Source organism: Hemitrygon akajei, chromosome 18 (assembly GCF_048418815.1).
Source record: "Hemitrygon akajei chromosome 18, sHemAka1.3, whole genome shotgun sequence".
Taxonomy (NCBI): Eukaryota; Metazoa; Chordata; class Chondrichthyes; order Myliobatiformes; family Dasyatidae; genus Hemitrygon; species Hemitrygon akajei.
Window position 1 is genome coordinate 68717736 of NC_133141.1, and position 24195 is coordinate 68741930.

The 24195-nt window shown below is 43.9% G+C and overlaps 1 protein-coding gene across 7 annotated transcripts in view; it reads left to right on the forward strand.

Moving 5' to 3' along the window:
* srcin1a (SRC kinase signaling inhibitor 1a) overlaps positions 1 to 24195 on the forward strand; it is a 616941-nt gene that overhangs the window by 255056 nt on the left and 337690 nt on the right. For all 7 annotated transcript variants that reach the window (XM_073071787.1, XM_073071788.1, XM_073071783.1 and 4 more), the window contains exon 5: positions 6762 to 6824. In XM_073071787.1, coding sequence (XP_072927888.1) covers positions 6762 to 6824 — 63 coding nt within the window. The remainder of the gene's footprint in view (positions 1 to 6761; positions 6825 to 24195) is intronic.

A 24195-nucleotide genomic window follows, 5' to 3' on the forward strand; every position in this document is an offset into this window, starting at 1 on the left:
ACTGAGTCTGCTCTACCATTTCATCATGGCTGATCGATTTCCTTCTCAACCCCATTCTCCTGCTATCCCTCCATAATCTTTCATGCCCTGATTAATTCAGAACCAACCAACCTCCACCTTAAACATACCCAGTGACCTATCCTCCACAGTTGCCATGGCAATGAATTCCTCAGCTTCACCACCATGTGCACCTTTATCTTGTACATCTCCATCTCCGTTTTTACTATTTTTGATCAAGAATGCTCTCATCCTCCTTCACGCCAAAGAGAAAATCCCTAGCTAGCTCGACCTCTCCTAATCAGACATGCTCTCTAATCCAGATAGTATCTTGGTAAATCTGCTCCACAGAAGTGGAGTGTAAACCTACAACTGGCCAGCTTGGAGCCTGAAGCCAGGAGAAACCCTAATCAGAAGAGGACCAATGGGCTTCTTGGGGCTTGTCTGTCAGTTCAGTACTGGTGACTTTGTTCAAGCTGATTTGAGCTTGGTGCAACAGTTGTATCTGGTGTCAAAAATCCCGAGCCTGGGTTCTTACATAGATCTTTCTGAGAAATGCTTGTGCATGAGACTCCAAAAATAAAGGTGAGACCTCGCTTGCCTCCATCTGTTGTCTGTGTTGCACAGGTGTGTTCCCTGAAGCCTAGAAGCCTGGGTACAGAGATCTTTGCTGAGTGTCTGATGTACTCAGCGAGCAGACGTGTATGTTGATGCACAGTGGCTGTTGACGTGTTGTGGTGACGTAGACTCAGCTGGGGTCTGAGGCATCATCTTCAGTGTGAAGATGCCAACAGTCTGTTTCTCTCAGATACTGCACTGAGCCAGGAAAAGCTGAGGTGGGGAAGTGAAAATCACATGCACAACCAGAATGGCCCCTTCACCTATAGATTCAGTGAATGATTCTGCTGAGGAGGACATTTGGCCCATTGTACTTGTACTGGCTCTTAAATGGAACGGTATACAAATTCACTGATGACACCACTGTTGTTGGGTGAATCACAGTGGAGATGAATTAGTGTACAGGAGTGAGCTGGGACATCTGGCTGCATTGTGCTGCCGTCACCTATCTCTCAATGTCAGAACTAAAGAATGAGGTGGTGTGGTAGCATAATGGTCAGCACAATTTTACAGTACTGGCAACCATGCTGACCACCTGGGTTTCCTCCCACAGTCCAAAGACATCCCGGTTGGTAGGTTAAATGGTCATTGTAAGTTGTCGCATGATTAGGCTGGGGTTAAATCGGGGAATGGCTGGGTGGTGTGGCTGAAGGGCCAGAAGGGTCTTTTCTGTCTGTATCTCAAATAAAATACATAAATAGAATCTCTAAGATACTCAAGGTTTCCACCCTGAGGCCTATTGTCAGTGAGATAGATTCTCCACCTTACTACCTCACTCAGCACTTAATGACGATGCTGTTGGGGGCTGTGAGCATCACGTCACAAATTCAACCAACTTCGTAAAAGCGATAACCAACATCCAGCTGACCCTGGAGGACATGATGGTCAGTTTTGACATGGTGTCCCTGTTCCCATCAGCAACAGCTTGGTCCTCCTGTGCTCAAGGTTTGATAAGGTTATCATTGACCTTTTTGAAAACATCCGTATATCGACGTACTTCCTCTATAAGGGGAACTACTGTGAATAAAGGGACAGAGTGGCTGTGGGATCGCCCTTGTTGCCGGCTATTGCTAATTTCTACGTGGAGGACTTTGAGGAGAGGGCTCTGAGTTCATCGCCCTTATGTCCCAAATGCTTCTTCAGATACATCGATGACATGTTTGTAGTGCGGTTTTTATGGACTCCAGGCACTCCAACAGTTCCACAACCATCTGAACAGTATACATCCAAACATTCAATTTCCACGAGGAAATAAGACAGTTACGCATGGTGCTCCTACAGAATGGCTACAAGGTGAAGGAAATCAATCTGACGGTAAAACCAGGAAACCTATCAACAAGGAGGAACCCGTTGCTACCGCCTGTCTTCCCTGTATTTCCATGGTTTCTGGAAGGATCGCCAGGATGCTGAAGAAATACCGGATTAATACCATCCACAAACCCATAAGGAAGCTCAAGTCACAGCTTATGCAGGCCAACTGTGACCTGGGACCCAGCTTGGCTGGTGTTTACAGGATTCTCTGTGAATACAGAGCAGTGTTTATCAGTCAGATGGGACGCACAGCGGAAACTCGCATCAGGGAGCACAGGAGGTGTATCCATTTGGGTTACCCAGAGAAACCGGCGGTAGCAGAACATTGTATTTGCAATGGCCGTAGGATTGACTTTGATGGCAGTAAACTACTGTGCCATGCCAAAGGTTTTTGGGACAGCCTGGTGAAGGAAGCCATTGAAATAAAACTAGAGGAAAAGAATTTTAGCAAACACAAAAGTCTCTCTCTAAGTAAGAACTGGAATTTGATTGTAAACAAGGTGGGACAACAGAAACCTGTTTGGATAAGGACTAACCAATCAGTAGGGACTGATGACAGAGGTATAAATACCACTGGACTAGACATGCCATTATCCCTGATGAAGATGACAGAGTTTGTAATTGAAGCTTCAGTTATAATCGATATCTGTACCCGGCTGGAAGCCTGAGAAGAGTTTATTTGTCATATACGCCAGGAAAGCACTGGATCCTTTTTCAGATAGAAACTCATTGTTAACATGGGGAAGGTGAAGGAGGGTGAACCTACACCAGTGCTGACGAAGGGTCTCGGCCCGAAATGTGGAAAAATCTTCTCCCTATAGATGCTGCCTGGCCTGCTGCGTTCCACCAGCATTTTGTGTGTGTTGTTGTTTGAATTTCCAGCATCTGCAGATTTCCTTGTGTTTGCGAGTCTACATTGGTGGATTGGATTTGTATTCCTTCGTACTTTCTAAGAAGGTATAGAAACTCACAGCACAGTATAAGCTCTTTGGCCCATGATGTTGTACCAACATTTTAACCTACTCTAAGATCACTCTAAGATTCCCTCCCATATAGCTCTCCATTTTATTATCCAAGAGTTTCTCAAATGCCCCTAATGTATCTGCCTATCACCACCCCTGGTGCCCATCACACTCTATGTAAAAAAGAAAAATTCCTTCTGACATCCTGCACCCCTGTACTTTCCTCCAATCACCTTAAAATTCTGCTCCCTTGTATTAGCCATTTCCACCCTGGGAAATAGTCTCTGGCTATCCACTTGATTTTTGATCATCTTGTACACCTCTCTCAAGTTACCGAACACTAACATACCTCTACAGATATGCTGTTGTAAATGTCCTGACTGGCTGTATTACGGTCTGTGATAGTATAGGTCAAATGTGTAGAAACATAAGAAGCTGCAGAGAGTATTAAACCCAGCTCTAAGCATCATGGGCTCACCCCTTCCCACTATCAAGAGACACTATATGAGATGGTATCTCAAGACGGCAGCATCGATCATCAAAGGTCCCTATCATCTTCTCACAGCTACCATTGGGCAGGAGGTACAGAAGCTTGAAGTCTCAGATTTATTGCCTAGATGGTAGAAAACCTGAAGCGCCCTCACTGGCAATTAATCAAGTCGAGACTTATGTCCTCCCAAGGAGTTATTACTTTAATGGAGAACTCCTGTGTGTGACTTTGATTTACATGGGCAGCCACCACATAGACCTTGACAGATCGGGGTCAGGGTCCAGTGACGTGGAGTGCAAGATGACTGGGGACCCTTCACTGCTGCAGCTCCCTCCACATTCACTGTCATCATCTTCCACCAGAAACACCGTTGAGATCACAGTTGGATCGCACTTTGTCTGGAACGTCCCTCTTGACCATACCACCATGGATACTCTACCAGATGGCATAGCTGTCAGGAACTCACAAACCTCTCCACCACAACAAGGGAATGATCCTCGGGGTAGAAACTCTCAATAGAACACACTCCCAAGTGGGTGGTAGAAGCAAATACCCTGATAACATTTAAGAAATATCTGGTCAGGCATGTGAATTGCCAACATGTGGAAGATGTTGGACCCATTGCTGATAAATTGGATTAGAGTAGGTAGGTACTTAATTGTCAGCCTGGACACAAGGGTAAAGAATCTTATTATGTTGCATGACGTGGGCTATCATGGCTTTTCCATGACTATGACCGGGATTAGCAAATTTTTCTTCAGGAGTAGTTTGCCATTGCCGCCTTCTGGACAGTGTCTTTACAAGACGGGTGACCCCAGCCATTATCAATACTCTTCAGAGATTTTCTGCCTGACGTCAGAGGCCACGTAACCAGGACTTGTGATACACACCAGTTGCTCATATGACCATTCACCACCTGCTCCAGTGGCCTCATCTGACCCTGATCAGGGGATGGAATAAGCAGGTGCTACACCTTGCCCAAGGGTGACCTACAGGCTAGCAGAGGGAAGGAGTACCTTTGATAGAGATGTATCTCCACCCTGCCACCCAAAAGAACCAACTTAATTAATTAATTAACAATACAGTGGAAAACAGGCTCTTCTGGCCAGCAGCCTACTTATTTAACATCAGCCTAATCACAGAACAATTTTCAATGATCAATTAGCCTATTAACCGGTATGTGTTTGGACTCTGGGTGGAAACCCAAGGAGTCACGAGGAGAGCATACCAACTCCTTGCAGATAGTGTCAGAATTGAACTTTGAACTCTGGAATGCCCCCAGCTGTAATAGTGCTGTGTTAACCACTACGTTACTGCGATTTATTATCACTGACGTACACTCAGTGGTCACTTTATTAGGTATCTTCTACACCTAATCAAGTGGCCACTGAGTGTATGTTTGTGGTTTCTGCTGCTATAACCCATCAACTTCAAGGTTTGACGTTTTGTGTGTTCAGAAATACTCTTCTGCACACCATTGTTGTAATGTGTGGTTACCTGAGTTACTGTCACCTTCCTGTCAGCTTGAACCAGTCTGGTCATTCTCCTCCGACCTCTCTCATTAAGAAGCTGATTTAACTCCACAGTACTGCCACTCACTGGATATTTTTTGCTTTTCACACCATTCTCTGGGAACTCTAAAGAACATTGTGTGTGGAAAATCTCTGATCAGCAGTTTCTGAGATACTCAAACCACCCTGTCTGGCACCAACAAACATTCCATGGACAAAGGCACTTAAATCACATTTCTTCCCCATTCTGACGTTTGGTCTGAAGAACAACTGAAACTCTTGATGTCTGCTTACTTTTATGTACAGAGTTTCTGTCACATGATTGGCTGATTAGATATTTGCATTAATGAGCAGGTGTACAGGAGTTGCGTGCGTGTGTGTAATATATTACACACACGCACATGCACACATACAAATATATATGTATTACACTGTATTGCTGCCACAAAACAACAAATTTCATGACATGCGGCAATGATGAGAAACCCAATTCTGATTCGGTGCACTTTGGTTACAGTCCCGATCTTTATACATTATCTCAAGAATTTAGATTGACTGTCCAAATTCCTTGCGTGTGCTGGAATGCCATGAGATTTGTTGGGAATCTCAGAGAACAAAGGAGAATGCTGTATGAGGGGAACACTCTGGGGAAACACACACAAAATGCTGGAGGAACTCAGCAGGCCAGGCAGCATCTATGGAAAAGAGTACAGTTGACATTTCGGGCTGAAACCCTTCAGCAGAACTCAATAAGGTTTTGGTTCAAAACATCAACTGTACTCTTTTTCCACAGACGCTTGCCTGACCTGCTGAGTTCCTCCAGCATTTTGTGTGTATTGCTCAGATTTCCAGCATCTACAGATTTTCTTGTTTGTGACTCTGGGGAAACCTTTGATTTGTCATAATCTGGTCAAGCCCACTCTGTTTGGTGAAAATCTGTTTTAAGGATAAAATGTGCTACCTGTTTTAAAAAAACAAATTACTGGTACTAGATTCTGATGAAGCTCACATCAGTGTGTACTAAATATAATATCTGTTCCAAGGAATCTTCCATTCTTTGGTGGTAGGTGACCTGTTTGAGTTGGATCTTTAAAGTTCAAAGGAAGTTTATTATCAAAGTACATATAGATCGCCATATACAACCCTGAGATTAATTTTCTTGTGGGCATACTCAATAAGTAGAAAGAAACACTTTTGAATCATTGAAAAATTACTCACAAAGGCAAACAACCAATGTACAAAAGGCGACAAATTGCTCAAATACATAAAGACAAACAGAATAATAATAATAAATAAATAAATAATAATATTGAGAACATGAGTTGTAGTGTCCTTGAAAGTGACTCCATAGGTTTATGCACTCTCATACAGGAGCCTGATGGTTGAGGGGTAATAACTGTTCCTGAGCCTGGTGGTATGGGACCTGAGGCCCCTGTACCTCCTTGCTTATGGTTGAGGGGTAATAACTGTTCCTGAGCCTGGTGGTGTGGGACCTGAGGCTCCTGTACCTCCTTCCTGATGGTTGAGGGGTAATAACTGTTCCTGAGCCCGGTGCTGTGGGACCTGAGGCTCCTGTACCTCCTCCCCGGTAGCGAAAGACAGAAGAGATCATAGCCTGGATGGTGGGGGACCTTGATGATGAATGCTGCTTTCTTATGGGAACACTCCTTGTCTGTGCTCAGTGGTGGGGAGTCTTTTCTTGTGATGGACTGGGTTGTGTCCTCTATGTTTTGTATAATGTTCTGTTGAAGGGCATTAATGCTTCCATACCAGGCTTTTGAACATGGACTGATGAAATTGATTGCATTTCACATGATGGGTTGTTATGTCAGTTGATACCTTCTGCTTCAAAGCTTTGAATATTTCTTACAGCAGGGCTTCGAGGCTTGGAGTGCCTGCGAGTTCAGGGATGGAGCAAACAAGATCGAGGCCAAGGTAAGTGAGATGGCTTACCAGTGAATAATGAACTAATGGTGGTTGGAGGGATCAGCTTGAGGCCAAGCTGAGGGAAGAGGGTTTGGGAAAGGTCCACAGCAGCAAATATTCAACCTCAACCTCACAGTCATTCTCTGTGGGGCCTATCGAATACTGAAAGGCCTAGATAGAATGGATGTGCTATGGATGTTTCCTATAGTGGGGGAGTCTAGGACCAGAAGACGTAGATAGAGTGGATGTGGAGAGGATGTTTCCAATAGTGGGGGAGTCTAGGACCAGAGGACACAGATAGAGTGGATGTGGAGATGATATTTCCTATAGTGGGGGAGTCTAGGACCAGAGGACACAGATAGAGTGGATGTGGAGAGGATGTTTCCTATAGTGGGGGAGTCTAGGACCAGAAGACGTAGATAGAGTGGATATGGAGAGGATGTTTCCTATAGTGGGGGAGTCTAGGACCAGAGGGCACAGATAGAGTGGATGTGGAGAGGATGTTTCCTATAGTGGGGGAGTCTAGGACCAGAGGACACAGATAGAGTGGATGTGGAGAGGATATTTCCTATAGTTGGGGAGTCTGGGACCAGAGGACACAGATAGAGTGGATGTGGAGAGGATGTTTCCTATAGTGGGGGAGTCTAGGACCAGAAGACACAGATAGAGTGGATGTGCTATGGATGTTTCCTATAGTGGGGGAGTCTAGGACCAGATGGCACAGCCTTGGAATAGAAGGGTGTCCCTTTAGAATAGAGATGAGGAGGAATTTCTTTATCCAGAGGAAGGTGAATCTGTGGAATTCATCTCCATAGATGGCTGTGGAAACCAAGTTATTGAGTATTTTAAAAGCAGAGTTTGATAGGTTCTTGGTTAGTAAGTTACAGGTAGAAGACAGGAGAATGGGGTTGAGAGGGGTAATAATTCAGCCATGATAGAAGGCAGAGCAGACTCAATGGGCCTAATTGTCTAAGACTGCTCTAATGTCTATATCTTATGGTCTTAACCAGGATGAAAGCCTAACACTAAAGATATTTGAGTAAAGATTAAAAGATTCCAAAATCCAGTGAGAAATTTTAGGATAGCATCCCACATTTATTTTACAAACAGAAATATCAGCAGTGAATTTTGACTCTACTTTCCAAATTTTCAGAATTCCCAAACTTGTGGAATTAGTTTTGAAGTCCTTTGGCCACAGGATATTCCAATCTCCTGTGTTAGGTATACTTGGACTAGAACCCACTACTTTATCCCATAACCAAATTTGCTCCACTTGGGAGAGCTTCTTCCCAAACTTGGAATATCTTGCCTCATGCCTTTTCTATTCAGGGTTTTGTTAAATCTTTACATTGATTGGATTAGGGTTAGGTCCCAATCGAGGAAGATCTCCTGCATTTCTAACCTGCTGAAATTCTATGAGATTTCATGCTGTGGCTATCTGTAGTAAGGTGGTTTCATTGTTTGCTCCTGGTGGTTTTGACAAGGTGGGTCTTCTTGAAGTGCTACTTTTCTTCTGAGGTTGGTGTTCTCAGCGATGTCTCCCTGGGGAATCCAAGAATGTGGACCCAGTAACCGTGTGTCCACCAGGTGCAAGTGCAAGACAGTGTTCCCTTAATGTTGGAGTTCTTATTTCACTTGGTGGTGTAATTTGCAGGGGGAAGGGAGAAACTTTTGAAGGAATCTAGTGAGTTTCTGCAGTACATCCTGTACTCAGATGTTTCCCAACCTTAGTCAGCTCATTGACACAAAGACACAAATTAATTGTATCTGTACAGTGATATTGCAGAAAGTGAGTGCAAACTGATTATTGGAAACCCAATTCACACTGGGCAAGAAATAAAGTGGTTGTGGAGGGAATGTTTCCTATAGTGGGAGAGTCTAGGACTAGAAGGCCCAGCCTCAGAATAGAGGGACATCCACTTAGAACAGAAATGAGGAGGAATTCCTTTAGCCAGAGGTGATGAATGTAGAATTCATTGCCACCGATGGCTGTGGAGGCCAAGTAATTAGGTATATATAAAGTGGAGGTTGATAGCTTCTTGATTAGTAAGGGCATCAAAGATTGCAGGGAGAAGGAAGAATAAAGAGTCAATGTTTCTAGCTGAGACTCTTCATCAAGCCTGGTGAAATGTCAATACTTCATTCCTCTCCATAGGCATCAAAGTTTACAGGGATAAGACAGGAGAATGGGGTTGAGAAGGATAATTAATCAGCCACGATGGAATAGTGGAGAAGACTCAATGGGTCGAATGGCATAATTCTGTTCCTATGTCTTATGATATTGTGGTCTAAAATGAAAACTGCTTGAAGTGAATATGTTCAGTTCTGGTCACTTTATTATAAGAAGACCTCATTGCAATGGAAGTGGAGGGGATGGGCGTTGAACTTAGCAGCAGGAAAACTGAAGACAAGAATTGCTTGTGTCAAGTGTCTGGTTTGTTTTTGCAGGATCCATCCCTCTAGAACAGGGGTTCTCACCACAGACCCCTTGCTTAATGGTATTGGTCCATGACATTAAAAAAGGTTGGAAACCCCTGCTCTAGAATGTTCCATTTCATTTCAGACTTGATTCTTTGCCAACTCAAATTTCAGATTCAGATTTATATATCACATGTACATCGAAACATACAGTAAAATGCGTTGTTTGCAACAAAACAGACAGCACAAGCAAGGATGTGCTGGGGGCAGCCTGCAAATGTGGCGATGCATTCCACTGCCAACATAGCATTCACACAATGCTTGGCAAAACAACACAAACAGCAGCAGCAACAACAAGAAAATATGCCCCTTTCCCAACCTCCCACCATCTCTCACAACCCCAAGACAGCTGTCTCCAGGCCTTCAGTCCTTGGCCCTGGACTCTCAAACTTGCAGACGTTTCTAAGCATGGCTAAAAGAAGTCAGTGTTATAGTTGAGCTTTTGAAATGGACAGGAGCTTGGCTGCGTGAAGTTTGCCAAGTGGTTGCTTTTAATCTATTGTTTATTAAGCCATTGGTCCTCTGTCAGACCTGTCTAATAATCTATACAAACGTCAAGTTGTCTCTCAGTCTTAGTCAGCTTGTTGACACAATTACACAAAGTAATGGTTTTTGCAGAGTGACATTGGAGAAAGTGAGTGTAGACTGATTATTGGAAACCCAGCTCTCAGTTGGTAAGTAATAAAAACAGAAACTGCTTGAAATGAACTTGTGTTCAGTTCTGGTTGCCTCATTATAGGAAGAATGTTGAAGCTTTAGAGAGGGTGCAGAGGAGATTTACTTGGATTTGCAGTCCTGAAGGAGGGTCTTGACTCAAAATGTCAACTGTTTATTCATTTCAATGGATGCTGCCTGACCAGCTGTGTTCCTCAACCATTTTGTGTGTGTTGCTTTGGACTTCCAGCATCTGCAGAATCTCTCATTTTAAGATTTCCCAGGATGCTGCCTGGATTAGAGAGCATGTCTTATGTGGCTAAGTTGAGTGAGCTGGAGCGAAGGAGGATGAGAGGTAACTTGATAGAGGTTTACAAGATGATAAGATTGAGTGAGAGACTTTTTCCCGGGACAGAAATTAATAATATGAGAGGGCATAATTTTGAAGTGATTGGAGGAAAGTATAGGGTGGATGTCAGAGGTAAGCTTTTTACATGGAGAGTGAGGGATGTGTGGAACCCTCTGCCCAGGATGATGCTGGAGGCAGATATATTGGGAGCATTTAAAAAATCTCTTAGATAGGCACATGGATGATAGAAAAATGGATGGTTACGTAGGAGGCTATGTAGATGATGTTAGAGTAGGTTAAAAGGCTGGCACAACATTGTGGGCCGAAGTGCTTGTGCTGAGCTGTAATATTGTATATTATATGAAATACTCAGTGGGGAGAGGGAGAGAGAGATACTGCATTATATGTTTCAATGTACACATGACAAATAAAGTTAATCTTTAGTGAACCTATTTTTAATGTGGATGTTCTTGGATTTCAACATTGAATTAAAAAAATTCCAGATAAAAGTACACGGGTTAACTGGGCATCACTGACAACACATTCTTTGCTAGCCATCACTTAGTATCCTGAGAAAGAATGAGCCTTGCTTCCATAGGGTGAACGTTATGAAGAATTACTCATTTTATCATCTGCCTGCTTCTGATTGAATTTGCAAACAGTGACAATAATCTCATGTATCTGTCATATTCCTTGTCCTCTCTCTCCCTTTCCCTTCAACCATATACCCAACCTATTTTAAAGTAGTTGTACTGATCTCTGTTTTAATCTCACCCTCCCTCTGCTTATATGTTCCATATCATCTTCGTAATAAAATGGTTCTGCTCAGTGCTCCTCAATCTTTTGGATTTAATTTTCCATCCGTGTTTTTTGTTATGAACCTCTCCATTACTGGAAACAGTTTGATTCTATCTATCTCTTTGCAATATTATTAAACTCTTATCAATGTCAATCTAGAAGCTGCGGCTTTTCATCACAACAATTTTAATTGCTCACCGCACAAGATGAAGGAACTAACGTCGTGAGCAACATGCACAAAATGCTGGGGGTACTCAGCAGATCGGCAGTAACTGTGGACAGGAATAAAGAGTTGACATCTTGGGCCGAGACCTTTCATCAGGACTGAAAAGGAAGGGGGAAGAAGAGGGAAGAAGGATAGCTAAAAGGTGATAGGTGAAGCTTGGTGAGGGGGAAGATGGGTAGTTAGGGAAAGGGTGATAAAGTAGGAAGGAGGAAGAGGTGAAAGGTTGAAGAAGAAGGAACCTGATTGGAGAGGACAGTGGACTATGAGAGAAAGGGAAGGAGGAGGGACACCAGGGGCAAGTGATGGGCAGATGAGGAGAAGAAAAGGGGGTATGAGGTGAGCCAGAATGAGGAATGGAGAAAGAAAGAAGAGAAAGGAGACAGAAATTACCAGAAACCCCAACATGTTCACTGGTGAAGTGTTGCCTCACCTGGAAGGACCGTTTGGCACTCTGAACAGTGGTGAGGGAAGATAAACGCCAGAAGGAAAATAAGTGAGGGGGAGCAAATGGACAAGGGAATCACGTAGAGATCGTTCCCTGCAGTAGGGGATGAAAAATGTATTTCGTGGTAGGATTTCTTTGAAGATGGCAGAAGAATGATGTGCTGGATGTGGAGGCTCATGGGGTGGTGGGTAGGTTAAGGACAAGAACAGCTCTAACCCTATTAAGACAGTGCAAAGATTGGGTGAGCGTGGATGTCCAGGAAATGGAGGAGATGCGGATGAGGCCAACATTGATGAAGGAAAACCCCATTCTTTGTGAAGAAGAAGTCCTGGAAAGGAAAGCCTAATCCTGAGAACAGATGTGGTGGAGAAAGAAACTGAAAAAAAGGGAATAGCATTTTTACAAGTGACATGTCAGGAGAAGGTACAGTATAGTCAAGATAGCTGTGAGAGTCAGAAGATTTATAAAAGATATTAATAGACTATATCCAGAGATGGAGACAGAGAGATCAGGAAGGGGAGAGGGGCGTCAGAAATGGACCAAGTTATATTTGAGGGGACGGTGGAAGTTGCAGACAAAACTGATGAAATTGATGAGCTCAGGATGGGTGCAGGAAGCAGTATCGATGCAGTCGTCAATGCAATGCAGAAAGAGTTTGGGAGAATTACAAGTGTAACATTGCCAAATCTTGATTGTTTCAGGAACTTCATCATTAGTAATCAAATGGCTAACTAAACTAATCTCTTCTGCCTACAAATGTCCATATCATCCCATTTCGCCCACATTCATGTGCCCATCTAAATGTCTCTTGAAAGTCCCTAATGTATTTGCCTCTAGCACCACCTGAGGCAGCACATTCCAGGCACCACTCTCTGTGTAAAAAAAAACTTGCCCATCACATCCCCTTTGAAAGTACCCCTTCTCACTTTAAATGCATGCCCTCTGGGATTAGACATTTCAATCCTCTGGAAAATATACTGTCTGTCTACTCTATCTATGCCTGGCAGCCTTGGGGACCACTCACATCTTAGAGAAAATTTAATAAATTGAAGGATAATAACTATTTGAAAACATAGCCAGAAATTATTTTTTAATATAAAAATTGAAAATGCTGGAAATATTCAGCAGATCAAGCTGCACATCTTGAGATTGAAATAGAATTAATGTTTCAGTTCGACAATTTTTTATCAGAACGGGAAAAGAGAATGAGTGTGTTTTAACTTATTCCTCTTGGTTGCTGTGGGTGGTTGAGAAGGTGCACGTTGTGTTGGCCTTCAATAGTCGGGGACTGAGTTCAAGAGCCATGTGGTAATGCTGCAGCTCTACTGTACTCTAGTTAGATAGGGTGGGGAGGATTTTATTTTGAATTGAATTGAATTTGATGGAGGTGAACTTCCATTAAGATGGCAGCTTCTACAGGGTCAACCAAAGGTGTTATTGTCTTTTTTAAACATATTTTTGATGACTACAAGACCCCGTTGGACATTAAGAACTTTAAGTATGGCAGGATCCCCCCCATCAGTGAGCTGGTTGTTGGGAGAGAAACTGAAGGAGCTGGACTTGATGTGGATCGTGTTGAAGCCTACGTCAGAGAGGACTTGGTGCACAAAGGCGGTGTGCAATCTAACAGCAAGTGATGGTTTTAGTCTCTTTCCTTGTGATCGCAAGACCCTGTTAGATGCTGCAACTCTGACTTACTGATTTATTGACAGACGCCAGAGGAGCTATGTGGCCTCAGTGTAGTGAGGACTAGACCTCAAGCTACAGTGTTGCCTCTTTCCATCTGCACAGAAGCGAGGCGACGGGCCCAGTGCACTCTACTGGAGGCATGGCCTGCCATCCAAGCTGGAATTGTTGCTGACCCCCTGGTGTTCATTGGGCAGAAGACGAGCTGTATTGTGTTCGGTTACGGACTGCTGCAACATTCCTGAACTCAGGATCTTGGCCTATACTTTATTTGTGTGACTGTATTTTACTGATATCCTATATATGTGCTTGCTATTTTATACGTGCCGTGTGCTGTGTGTGACCCCCTAGCGCCAGAGTAAGGCTGTTTCATTTGGCTGTATTGATGGGTATTCATGTATAAGAACATAAGAACATAAGAGATAGGAGCAGGAGTAGGCCAATTGGCCCCTCAAGCCTGCTCCGCCATTCAACAAGATCATGGCTGATCCAATCTTAACTCTAGTTTTCACCGACTCCCACAAGGCAACAGTGCCAATCAACAGGGCACCATGCCGCCCATTTTATTTTATTATTCATCCCCGCCCAAACCCGTGTGATCACCCGGGGGAAAAAAACCGAGTTGCCAATTGAGGAGAAAAAATCTGGAAAATTCCTCTCCGACCTATCCAGTCTATCGAAAACTGGTCCAGGAAATCACATGGCTGATGTAAACCTAGCCTCATGTCCACTTACCTGCTCGCTCACCGTATCCCCTAATGCCATTTTTATCCAGGAAAATGTCTATCTCTGTTTTGAATTTATTGAGTGTAGTAGCTTCCACAGCTCTCTGGGGCAGTAAATTCCACAGTCCCACTACCCTCTGAGTGAAGAAATTTCTCCGCATCTCAGTCCTGGAACGGCATCCCCTTATTTTAAGATTATGCCCCGTAGACCTAGTTTCACCCATCATTGGGAACATTCTCCCCGCATCCACCCGATCAAGCCCCTTCACAATCTTATATGTTTCAATAAGATCACCTCTCATTCTTCGGAACTCCAATGAGTAGAGTCCCAATCTACTCAACCTCTCATCATACATCAACCCACCCATCCCCGGAATTAACCTAGTGAACCTTCTCTGCACTGCCTCGAGAGCCAGTATGTCCTTTCGTAAATATGGACACCAGAACTGCACGCAGTACTCCAGGTGTGGTCTCACCAATACCCGGTACAACTGCAGTAAGACCTCCCTGTTCTTATACTCCATCCCCCTAGCAATAAAAGCCAGCATTCCATTGGCCTTCTTGACCACCTGCTGCACTTGCATACTAACTTTTTGTGTTTCCTGCACCAGGACCCCCAGATCCCTTTGCACAGAAGCACTTTCCAGTTTCTCTCCATTTAGATAATAACTTGCTCTATTATTTTTCCTGCCAAAGTGCAAGACCTCACACTTGTCAGTATTATATTTCATCTGCCAAATGTCTGCCCAATCACTCAGCTTATCTATGTCCCCCTGCAGGGTTTCAATGTCCTCCGCACTCATTACACTCCCTCCCATCTTTGTGTCATCAGCAAACTTCGATACGTTGCACTTAGTCCCTTTCTCCAAATCATTAATATAGATTGTAAAGAGTTGGGGTCCCAACACCGACCCCTGCGGAACACCACTAGTCACCAACTGCCAGTCTGAGAATAAACCATTTATCCCAACTCTCTGTTTTCTGTTAGAAAGCCAATCCTCCACCCATGCCAGAATATTATCCCCAATCTCATGATTTTTTACTTTAAGTGATAATCTTTGGTGTGGCACCTTGTCAAATGCCTTTTGGAAGTCCAAATACACCACATCCACTGGTTCCCCTTTATCTACCCTATATGTTATGTCCTCAAAGAACTCCAACAAATTTGTCAAACATGACTTCCCTTTTGTAAAGCCATGCTGACTTTGTCCTATTAAGCTATGTTTATCCAAATGCCCTGTTACTGTTTCCTTAATTATCGATTCCAACATTTTGCCAACCACAGATGTTAGGCTAACTGGCCTATAATTCCCAGCCTTCTGTCTATTGCCCTTTTTAAATAAAGGAGTTACATTAGCATTTTTCCAATCTGCCGGGACCATTGCCGAGTCCAGCGAGTTTTGAAAAATTATCACTAATGCATCCACAATCCCGACCGCCACTTCCCTTAAGACCCTAGGATGCAAGCCATCCGGTCCAGGGGATTTATCCACCTTCAGTTCCATTAATTTATCAAGTACCATTTCCTTGGTGATTTGAATCGTAGTTAGCTTCTCTCCCCCTAGAGCACCCTGTTTATCCAGTGTTGGGATATTTTGAATGTCCTCTACTGTAAAAACTGATACAAAATATTTGTTCAGCATTTCCGCCATCTCCATGTCCCCTACCATTAATTTCCCGGTCTCATCTTCTAGGGGACCAACATTTACTTTAGCCACCCTTTTTCTTTTTATGTAACTATAAAAACTCTTACTATCTGCTTTTATGTTTTTCGCCAATTTACTTTCATAATCTATCTTCCCCTTCTTAATCAATCTTTTTGTTATTTGCTGCTGATCTTTAAAAGCTTCTCGATCTTCAATCTTCCCACTAGATTTAGCTACCTTATATAACTTTCTTTTTAGTCGTATACTTTGCTTTATTTCTTTACTTAGCCACGGATAACTATTTTTTCTTTTACACCCTTTTTTCTTCAGTGGAATATATTTTTCTTGATAGTTGTAAAATAATTCCTTAAATATACACCACTGATCAAGTACTGATCTACCCTTTAATCTATTTTCCCAATCCATCTTAAGAAATTCCGCTCTCATACCTTCATAGTCTCCTTTATTTAAGCTCAGTACGCTTGTTTGAGATCCAACCCTCTCATCCTCTAATTGAATATGGAATTTGACCATGTTATGGTCACTCATTCCAAGGGGATCCTTTACTAGGACATTTTTTACTAGTCCTGTCTCATTACACAGGACCAGATCTAAGACTGCTTGCCCCCTTGTCGGCTCAGTAATGTATTGTTCAAGGAACCCATCCCGAATACACTCAATAAACTCTTCTTCAAGGCTGCCGTGTCCGACTTGATTATTCCAGTCAATATGAAAGTTAAAATCCCCCATAATTATAGCTGTTCCCTTATTACAAGCCCCAACTATTTCCTGATTTATGCTCCGACCAACTGAGTTACAGCTGTTTGGAGGCCTATAGACTACTCCCACCACTGCTTTTTTCCCTTTACTATTTCTTATTTTTACCCAATTGTTTCGTTATCCTGATCCTTTGAGCCAATATCATTTCGCTTTATTGCAGTGATTTCTTGCTTTATTAACATAGCCACCCCACCTCCTTTTCCTTCTTGCCGGTCTCTCCTAATTGTCGAATACCCTTGTATGTTTAATTCCCAGTCCTGGTCACCCTGCAGCCATGTTTCCATAATTGCCACAATATCATAACCATACGTAATTTTGGTTGAATAACAATTAAACTTGAACTTGAACTACAAGATGAGAAGAGACATAGATTGAATGCTTTGCCAGTGACTTTGTCCCAGGGCAAAAATGGCTAATGGGCATAAATTTAAGGTGATTGGAGGAAAGTATAGGAGTGATGTTAGAGGGGGGAGGTACTTTTTTTTACACACAGAGTGGTGGGTATGTGGAATGTGTTGCCAGGTGTGGTGGTAGAGACAGATATATTAAGGATATTCAGGAGGCTCTTAGGCACATGGATGAAAGAAAATTTGAGGTCTTTGTGGAAGGAAAGAGTTAGATTGATCTTGAAGTAGGTTAAAGGGTCAACACAACATCATGGGCTGAAGGGCTTGTACTTTTCCATGTTCTATGTGATGATGAGGTGTGGATTCAACATGATCAGGGTGGAGGTAGAATTGAAAGGGTGACATAGGTAAGAGAAGGGAACAAATGTTCTTCAGTCACAACTGGTTTGCCTGGATGAGGGCTGTCAGCAGAGGGAGGTAAACAAGGACAGCAGAGAGAGCAAACAAAGTCATGAGATGCCATTCACAACAGATGTTGGAAATCTGAGATTAAAGAGAACTCCATAAATACTTTGTAGATCACTCAGCATCCATGGAGTGAGGAGAACAATGTTAATGTTACAGGTGGGTGAATTGGCCAATGCTACTACATATGGATCAACTGAAATTCTCAACTTTGGTTGAGTTTGAGTTTCAAGAGATACTATGTGTCTAGTCAAATGATCCAAGTCAAAGTACAGTTATTATCAAAGAACATATATGTCATCATATACTATACTACCCTGAGATACACTTTCTTGAAGGCATTTACAGAACATTAAAGGAACAAATAGAACTTATGACAAACAACCAATGTGCAAAGGAAGACAAATTGTGCAAATAAATAAATAATACGGAGAAAATGAGCTGCAGAGCTCTTGAAATGAAGTCTGTAGGTTGTAGAATCAATTCACAGTTGAGGTGAGTGAAGTTATCCAAACCAGTTTGTGAGCCTGATGGCTGTGGGGTAATAACTGTTCCTGAACCTGGTGATGTGGGACCAAAGGCTCTTGTACCTCTTGACTAACAGCAGCAATGAGAAAAAAGCATGGCCTAGATGATGGGTATTCCTAATTGATGGATGCTGCTTTCTTGTGGCAGAGCTTATTGTAGATGTGCTCAATGGTGGGGAGGGCTTTATCTGTGATGGTCTGGGCTGTATCAATCACTTTCTGTCATCTTTTCCATTCCTGGACATTGTTGTTTCCATACCAGGCCATCGTGCAACCAATCAGGATAGTCTCCACTGTGCATCTATGGAAGTTTGTCAAAGTTTTAGATGACATGCTGGATCTGTGCCAACTTCTCAGAAAGCAGAGGTGCTGTTGTGCCATCTTTGCGATGGCACTTACATGCTGGGTGCAGGACAGATACTCCAATATGATACACAGAGGAATTTAAAGTTATTCATCCTCTTCAATTCCAATCCCCTTATGAGGACTGGCTCGTGGACCTTTGGTTTCCTCTTCCTGTCGTCAATAATCAGCCCTTTGGTTTTGCTGATCTGTAGTGAGAGGCTGTTGTTGTGGCACTATTCAGCCAGATTTTCTGTCTCCTTCCTATATGCTGATTCATCACTACTTTGTATTCGGCCAACGATAATAATATCGTCAGCAAACTTAATTATGACATTGGAGCTGTACTTAGCCACACAGTCGTCAAAGAAAGCGAGTTGAGCGGGGGCCAAGCACACAGCCTTCTGGTGCACCTGTGCTGATGGTGATTGTGAGGTTTCCTTTGGAAATGTTCTTAACCTTAGCTAAGAACTTTGATCTCTGCTGTCAGAAATTACTTCGACTTCTGGGAGGGAAAACAAAACTAAGTCTTTAAAGTCAAGTCTGCAGGACTTGTAGTGTACGGTGAGAGTAGGATCCCTCACTACTTCCCCAACCTCCCCACTCACCGCTGCTCACCACCAAAACAATAGTAGATTTCAACCAGGAGAGTCTGTTCAGTCAGACAGAAGATTTACAAGAACTTTATTTAACAAAATCCAAAATAGAGATTGGGGAAGGTTGAACCTGAACAGAAGTGCCACCACAACTGAAACAGAATGTGGGAACGGGTGGAGTAGGAAACATCACTTGCCCCGGCAGTCATGATCCTCTGAGCGAACATATGGATATTACTCCCTGCTTCAGCTGTGGTTGGCAGCTTATTTTATACATTCATTCATTATGCGTCATGTCATATGATGTCTTATGTGATATGAAAGATCATGGTCTTTCTGTAACCTTGATTGTTCTTGGCAAACATTTCTAGAAGTGGTTTCTGGGCAGTGTCTTTACAAGATGGGTGACCCCAGCCATTATCAATACTCTTCAGAGACTGCCTGCCTGGCATCGGTGGTCGTATGGTGCATAACGAACCAACAATTTATGCAAGATTATTGAAATATTACTTAAATACATGCGGCAATAAACTTGACTTTAACTTTCACTCTCCTTGAACTACAGTGACTTTAGCTATCGCTTCAATTTCTAAGTATGTGGCATGGTTGCATGTTGGTTAGTGCAATCAATTTACATTGCCAAAAAAACACTGATCGAGGTTCGATTCCCGCCATTATCTGTGAGGAGTTTATACGTTCTCCCTGTGACTGCATGCTCCAGTTCCCTCCTACACTCTAAAGCTGAGTTTTGGGGTTAGTGAGTTTGTAAGCCCCAGAAGGATGGCAACACTTGCGGTCTGCTGAACTGCCCCCCTCTCCCCCAAACTGTTGACACAAAAGTGATGGATCTCACTGCATATTTTGATGTGCCTGTGACAGGTAAAGCTAATCATTATCTCTTTAATCCTTGGTACTGCTGAGGCTTTATAAGGCATTCGTCGGACTACACTTGGAGTGTTATGAACAGTTTTTGGCCCCGTATATATAAAAGGATGTGTTGGCATCGGAGAGGGCACAGAGAACGTTCACAAGGATTATCCTGGGAATGAAGGGGTTAATGTATGAGGACCATTTGATGCGTTTTGGGCCTGTTCTCACTGGAGTTTAGAAGAATGCAGGGGAATCTCATTGAAACCCGTCAAGTATTGAAAGGTCCAGATACAGTGGATGTGGAGAGGATGTTTCCAATAGTTGGAGAGTCTTGGACATAGGCTCAGAATAGAGGGATGTCCATTTAGGCAAGAAAGGAGGAAGAATTTATTTAGCCAGACGGTGGTGAATCTGTGGAATTCATTGCCACGGACAGCTGTGGAGGTCAAGTCTTTGAGTATATTTAAAGCAGAGGTTATAGGTTCTTAATTAGTTAGAGTGTCAATGGTTATGGGGAGAAGGCAGGAAAATGAGGTTGAGAGGGATAATTAATCAGCCATGATGGAATGGTGGAGCAGACTCGATGGCTGCTCCTGTGTCTTATGATATTATGGACAGCCAGTGCCTTTTTCCCAGGGTGGAAATGGCTAATACTAATTTCAAGGTGATTAGAGGAAAGCATAGACAGGATGTCAGAGGTAGGTCTCTCACGCCAAGAGTGGTGGGTGCATGGAACACCCTGCCAGGGGTGGTGGTGGAGACATTCAAGAGACACTTGGATAGGCACATGGATGACAGAAAAAGAGAGTTATGTGGGAGGGAAGGGTTGGATTGATCTTAGGGTACGTTAAAAGGTTGGCACAGCATTGTGGGACAAAGGCCCTGAACTGTGGTGTGTTGTTCTAAGTTCTGCATTCTAAACTGCATGTCATTGGTGTATGGCAAGATACCAGACTCTGGGAATGTGCAAACTCCACACAGCCAGCAACCGAGGTTAGGATTGAACCGGAGTTGATGGAGCTGTGAGACAGTGGCTCCACTAACTGTGCCACTATGCTCTCAAAGTCAGGAAGATGCAAGTGTCACAAATGCAAGGAAATTTGTAGGGCAGCTTTTTTTGCTCAGAGAGTGGTGGGTGCCTGGGGTGGTGGAGGCAAATACAATAGAGCCATTCAAGAAGCTTCATGAATACTGGAGAAAAATGGAAGGATATTGACATTGTGTAGACAGAAGGAATTAATGCAGTTGAGCATTTGATTAGGTGATGTAATTACTTCAGCACAATATCGCGGTGAAATGGCCTGTTCCTGTGCTGCACTGTTCTGTGTCCTAGAAGATCAGCATCAGATTTATTTATTTATTGAGATACATCGCAGAACAGGTCCTACCAGCCCATCGAGTCACGCAGCCCAGCAATCCCCCGATTTAACCCCAGCCTAATCACAGGACAATTTACAATGACCAATTAACCTGTTAACTGATACGTCTCAGAAGGGCAGTGTCCATTATTAAGGACCTCCAGCACCCAGGGCAAGCTCTTTTCTCACTGTTACCATCAGGTAGGAGGTACAGAAGCCTGAAGGCATACATTCAGCGATTCAGGAACAGTTTCTTCCCCTCTGCCATCAGGGAGGAGGTACAGGAGCCTGAAGACACACACTCAACGATTCAGGAACAGCTTCTTCCCCTCTGCCATCAGGGAGGAGGTACAGGAGCCTGAAGACACACACTCAACGATTCAGGAACAGCTTCTTCCCCTCTGCCATCAGGGAGGAGGTACAGGAGCCTGAAGACACACACTCAACGATTCAGGAACAGCTTCTTCCCCTCTGCCATCCAATTCCTAAATGGATTTTGAATCTTTGGACACTACCTCATTTTTTAAAATATACAGTATTTCTGTTTTTGTACATTTTTAAAAAAATCAATATACGTATACTGTAATTGATTTATGTATTATTATTTTTATTGCCTCTCCTGTGAGATGTGGCAGTCGTGGGGGAACTCCCCTCTCCCGCAGAGTCACATCTGCCAGAAGTGCTTGCGGCTGGGCGATCTGGAAGACCGTGTGAGGAATCTGGAGCAGCAGCTGGATGACCTTTGACTCATAAGGGAGAATGAGGCAGTCATAGATGAGAGCTACAGGGAGGTAGTCACACCTAGGCTGCCGGAAGCAGGTCGTTGGGTGACAGTCAGAGGGAGGAAGTGAAGGTGAGTAGACAGGTAGTGCAGAGCACCCCTGTAGCCATTCCCCTGAATAATAAGTTTACCGTCCTGGATGCTGTTGGTGAGGACGACCGACCAGGTGTGAGCCACAGTGGCAGGGCCTCTGGCACTGAGTCTGACCCTGTGGTGCAGAAGGGGTGGGACGGAGAAGAGGAGAGCTGTCGTCATTGGAGACTCTATAGTCGGGGAGCAGACAGGAGATTTTGTGGACGTGAGAAGGACACCCGCATGGTTTGTTGCCTCCCGGGAGCCAGGGTCTGGGATGTCTCTGACTGGGTGCATGACATCCTGGTACGAGAGGGAAAGCAACCAGAAGTCGGGATACATGTTGGGACCAATGACATAGGCAGGAAAAGGGATGAGGTCCTGAAGTGTGAGTTTCGGGAACTAGGCAGAAGGCTGAAGAACAGGACCTCACGGGTGGCGTTTTCAGGATTGCTGCCAGTACTACGTGATAGTGATGGTAAGAATTGGAGGAGATGGCAGTTGAATGCGTGGCTGAGGAGTTGGTGCAGGGGGCAGGGTTTGAGATTTTTGGATCATTGGGATCTCTTCTGGGGAAGGTGGGACCTGTACCGATTGGATGGGTTGCACCTGAACTCGAGGGGGAGCAATATCCTTGCAGGTAGGTTTGCTAGCATGGTTTGGGAGGGTTTAAACTAATTTGCAAGGGGGATGGGACCTGGAGCAGTGAAAGAAGTGCATGGAGTAAAGCCAGATCTAACATATAGAGAGGCTTTGAGAAAAGAGAAGCAGAATAAAGGGTGTAAAGGTAGTAAGGTAGAAGGGCTAAAGTGTGTGTACTTCAATGCAAGAAGCATCAGGAACAAAGGTGATGAACTGAGAGCTTGGATACATACATGGAATTATGATGTAGTGGCCATTACTGAGACTTGGCTGGCACCAGGGCAGGAATGGATTCTCAATATTCCTGGGTTTCAGTGCTTTAAAAGGGATGGGGAGAGGGGTAAGGGGAGGAGGGGCGGCATTACTGGTCAGGGATACTATTACAGCTGCAGAAAGGGTGGGTAATGTAGCAGGATCCTCTTTTGAGTCAGTATGGGTAGAAGTCAGGAACAGGAAGGGGGCAGTTACTCTACTGGGGGTAGTCTATAGGCCCCCTGGTAGCAGCAGAGATACCGAGGAGCAGATTGGGAGGCAAATTTTGGAAAGGTGCAAAAATAACAGGGCTGTTATCATGGGTGACTTTAACTTCCCTAATATTGATTGGCACCTGATTAGTTCCAAGGGTTTAGATGGGGCAGAGTTTGTTAAGTGTGTCCAGGATGGATTCCTGTCACAGTATGTTGACAGGCCAACTAGGGGGAATGCCATACTAGATCTAGTACCAGGTTACGAACTGTGTCAGGTCACAGATCTCTCAGTGGGTGAGCATCTGGGGGACAGTGATCACCGCTCCCTGGCCTTTAGCATTATCATGGAAAAGGATAGAATCAGAGAGGACAGGAAAATTTTTAATTGGGGAAGGGCAAATTATGAGGCTATAAGGCTAGAACTTGCGGGTGTGAATTGGGATGATGTTTTTGCAGGGAAATGTACTATGGACATGTGGTCGATGTTTAGGGATCTCTTGCAGGATGTTAGGGATAAATTTGTCCCGGTGAGGAAGATAAAGAATGGTAGGGTGAAAGAACCATGGGTGACAAGTGAAGTGGAAAATCTAGTCAGGTAGAAGAAGGCAGCATACATGAGGTTTAGGAAGCAAGGATCAGATGGGTCTATTGAGGAATATAGGGTAGCAAGAAAGGAGCTTAAGAAGAGGCTGAGAAGAGCAAGAAGGGGGGCATGAGAAGGCCTTGGCGAGTAGGGTAAAGGAAAACCCCAAGGCATTCCTCAATTATGTGAAGAACAGAAGGATGACAGGAGTGAAGATAGGACTGATTAGAGATAAAGGTGGGAAGATGTGCCTGGAGGCTGTGGAAGTGAACGAGGTCCTCAATGAATACTTCTCTTCAGTATTCACCACTGAGAGGGAACTTGATGACGGTGAGGACAACATGAGTGAGGTTGATGTTCTGGAGCATGTTGATATTAAGGGAGAAGAGGTGTTGGAGTTGTTAAAATACATTAGGACGGATAAGTCCCCGGGGCCTGACGGAATATTCCCCAGGCTGCTCCACGAGGCAAGGGAAGAGATTGCTGAACCTCTGGCTAGGATCTTCATGTCCTCATTGTCCACGGGAATGGTACCGGAGGATT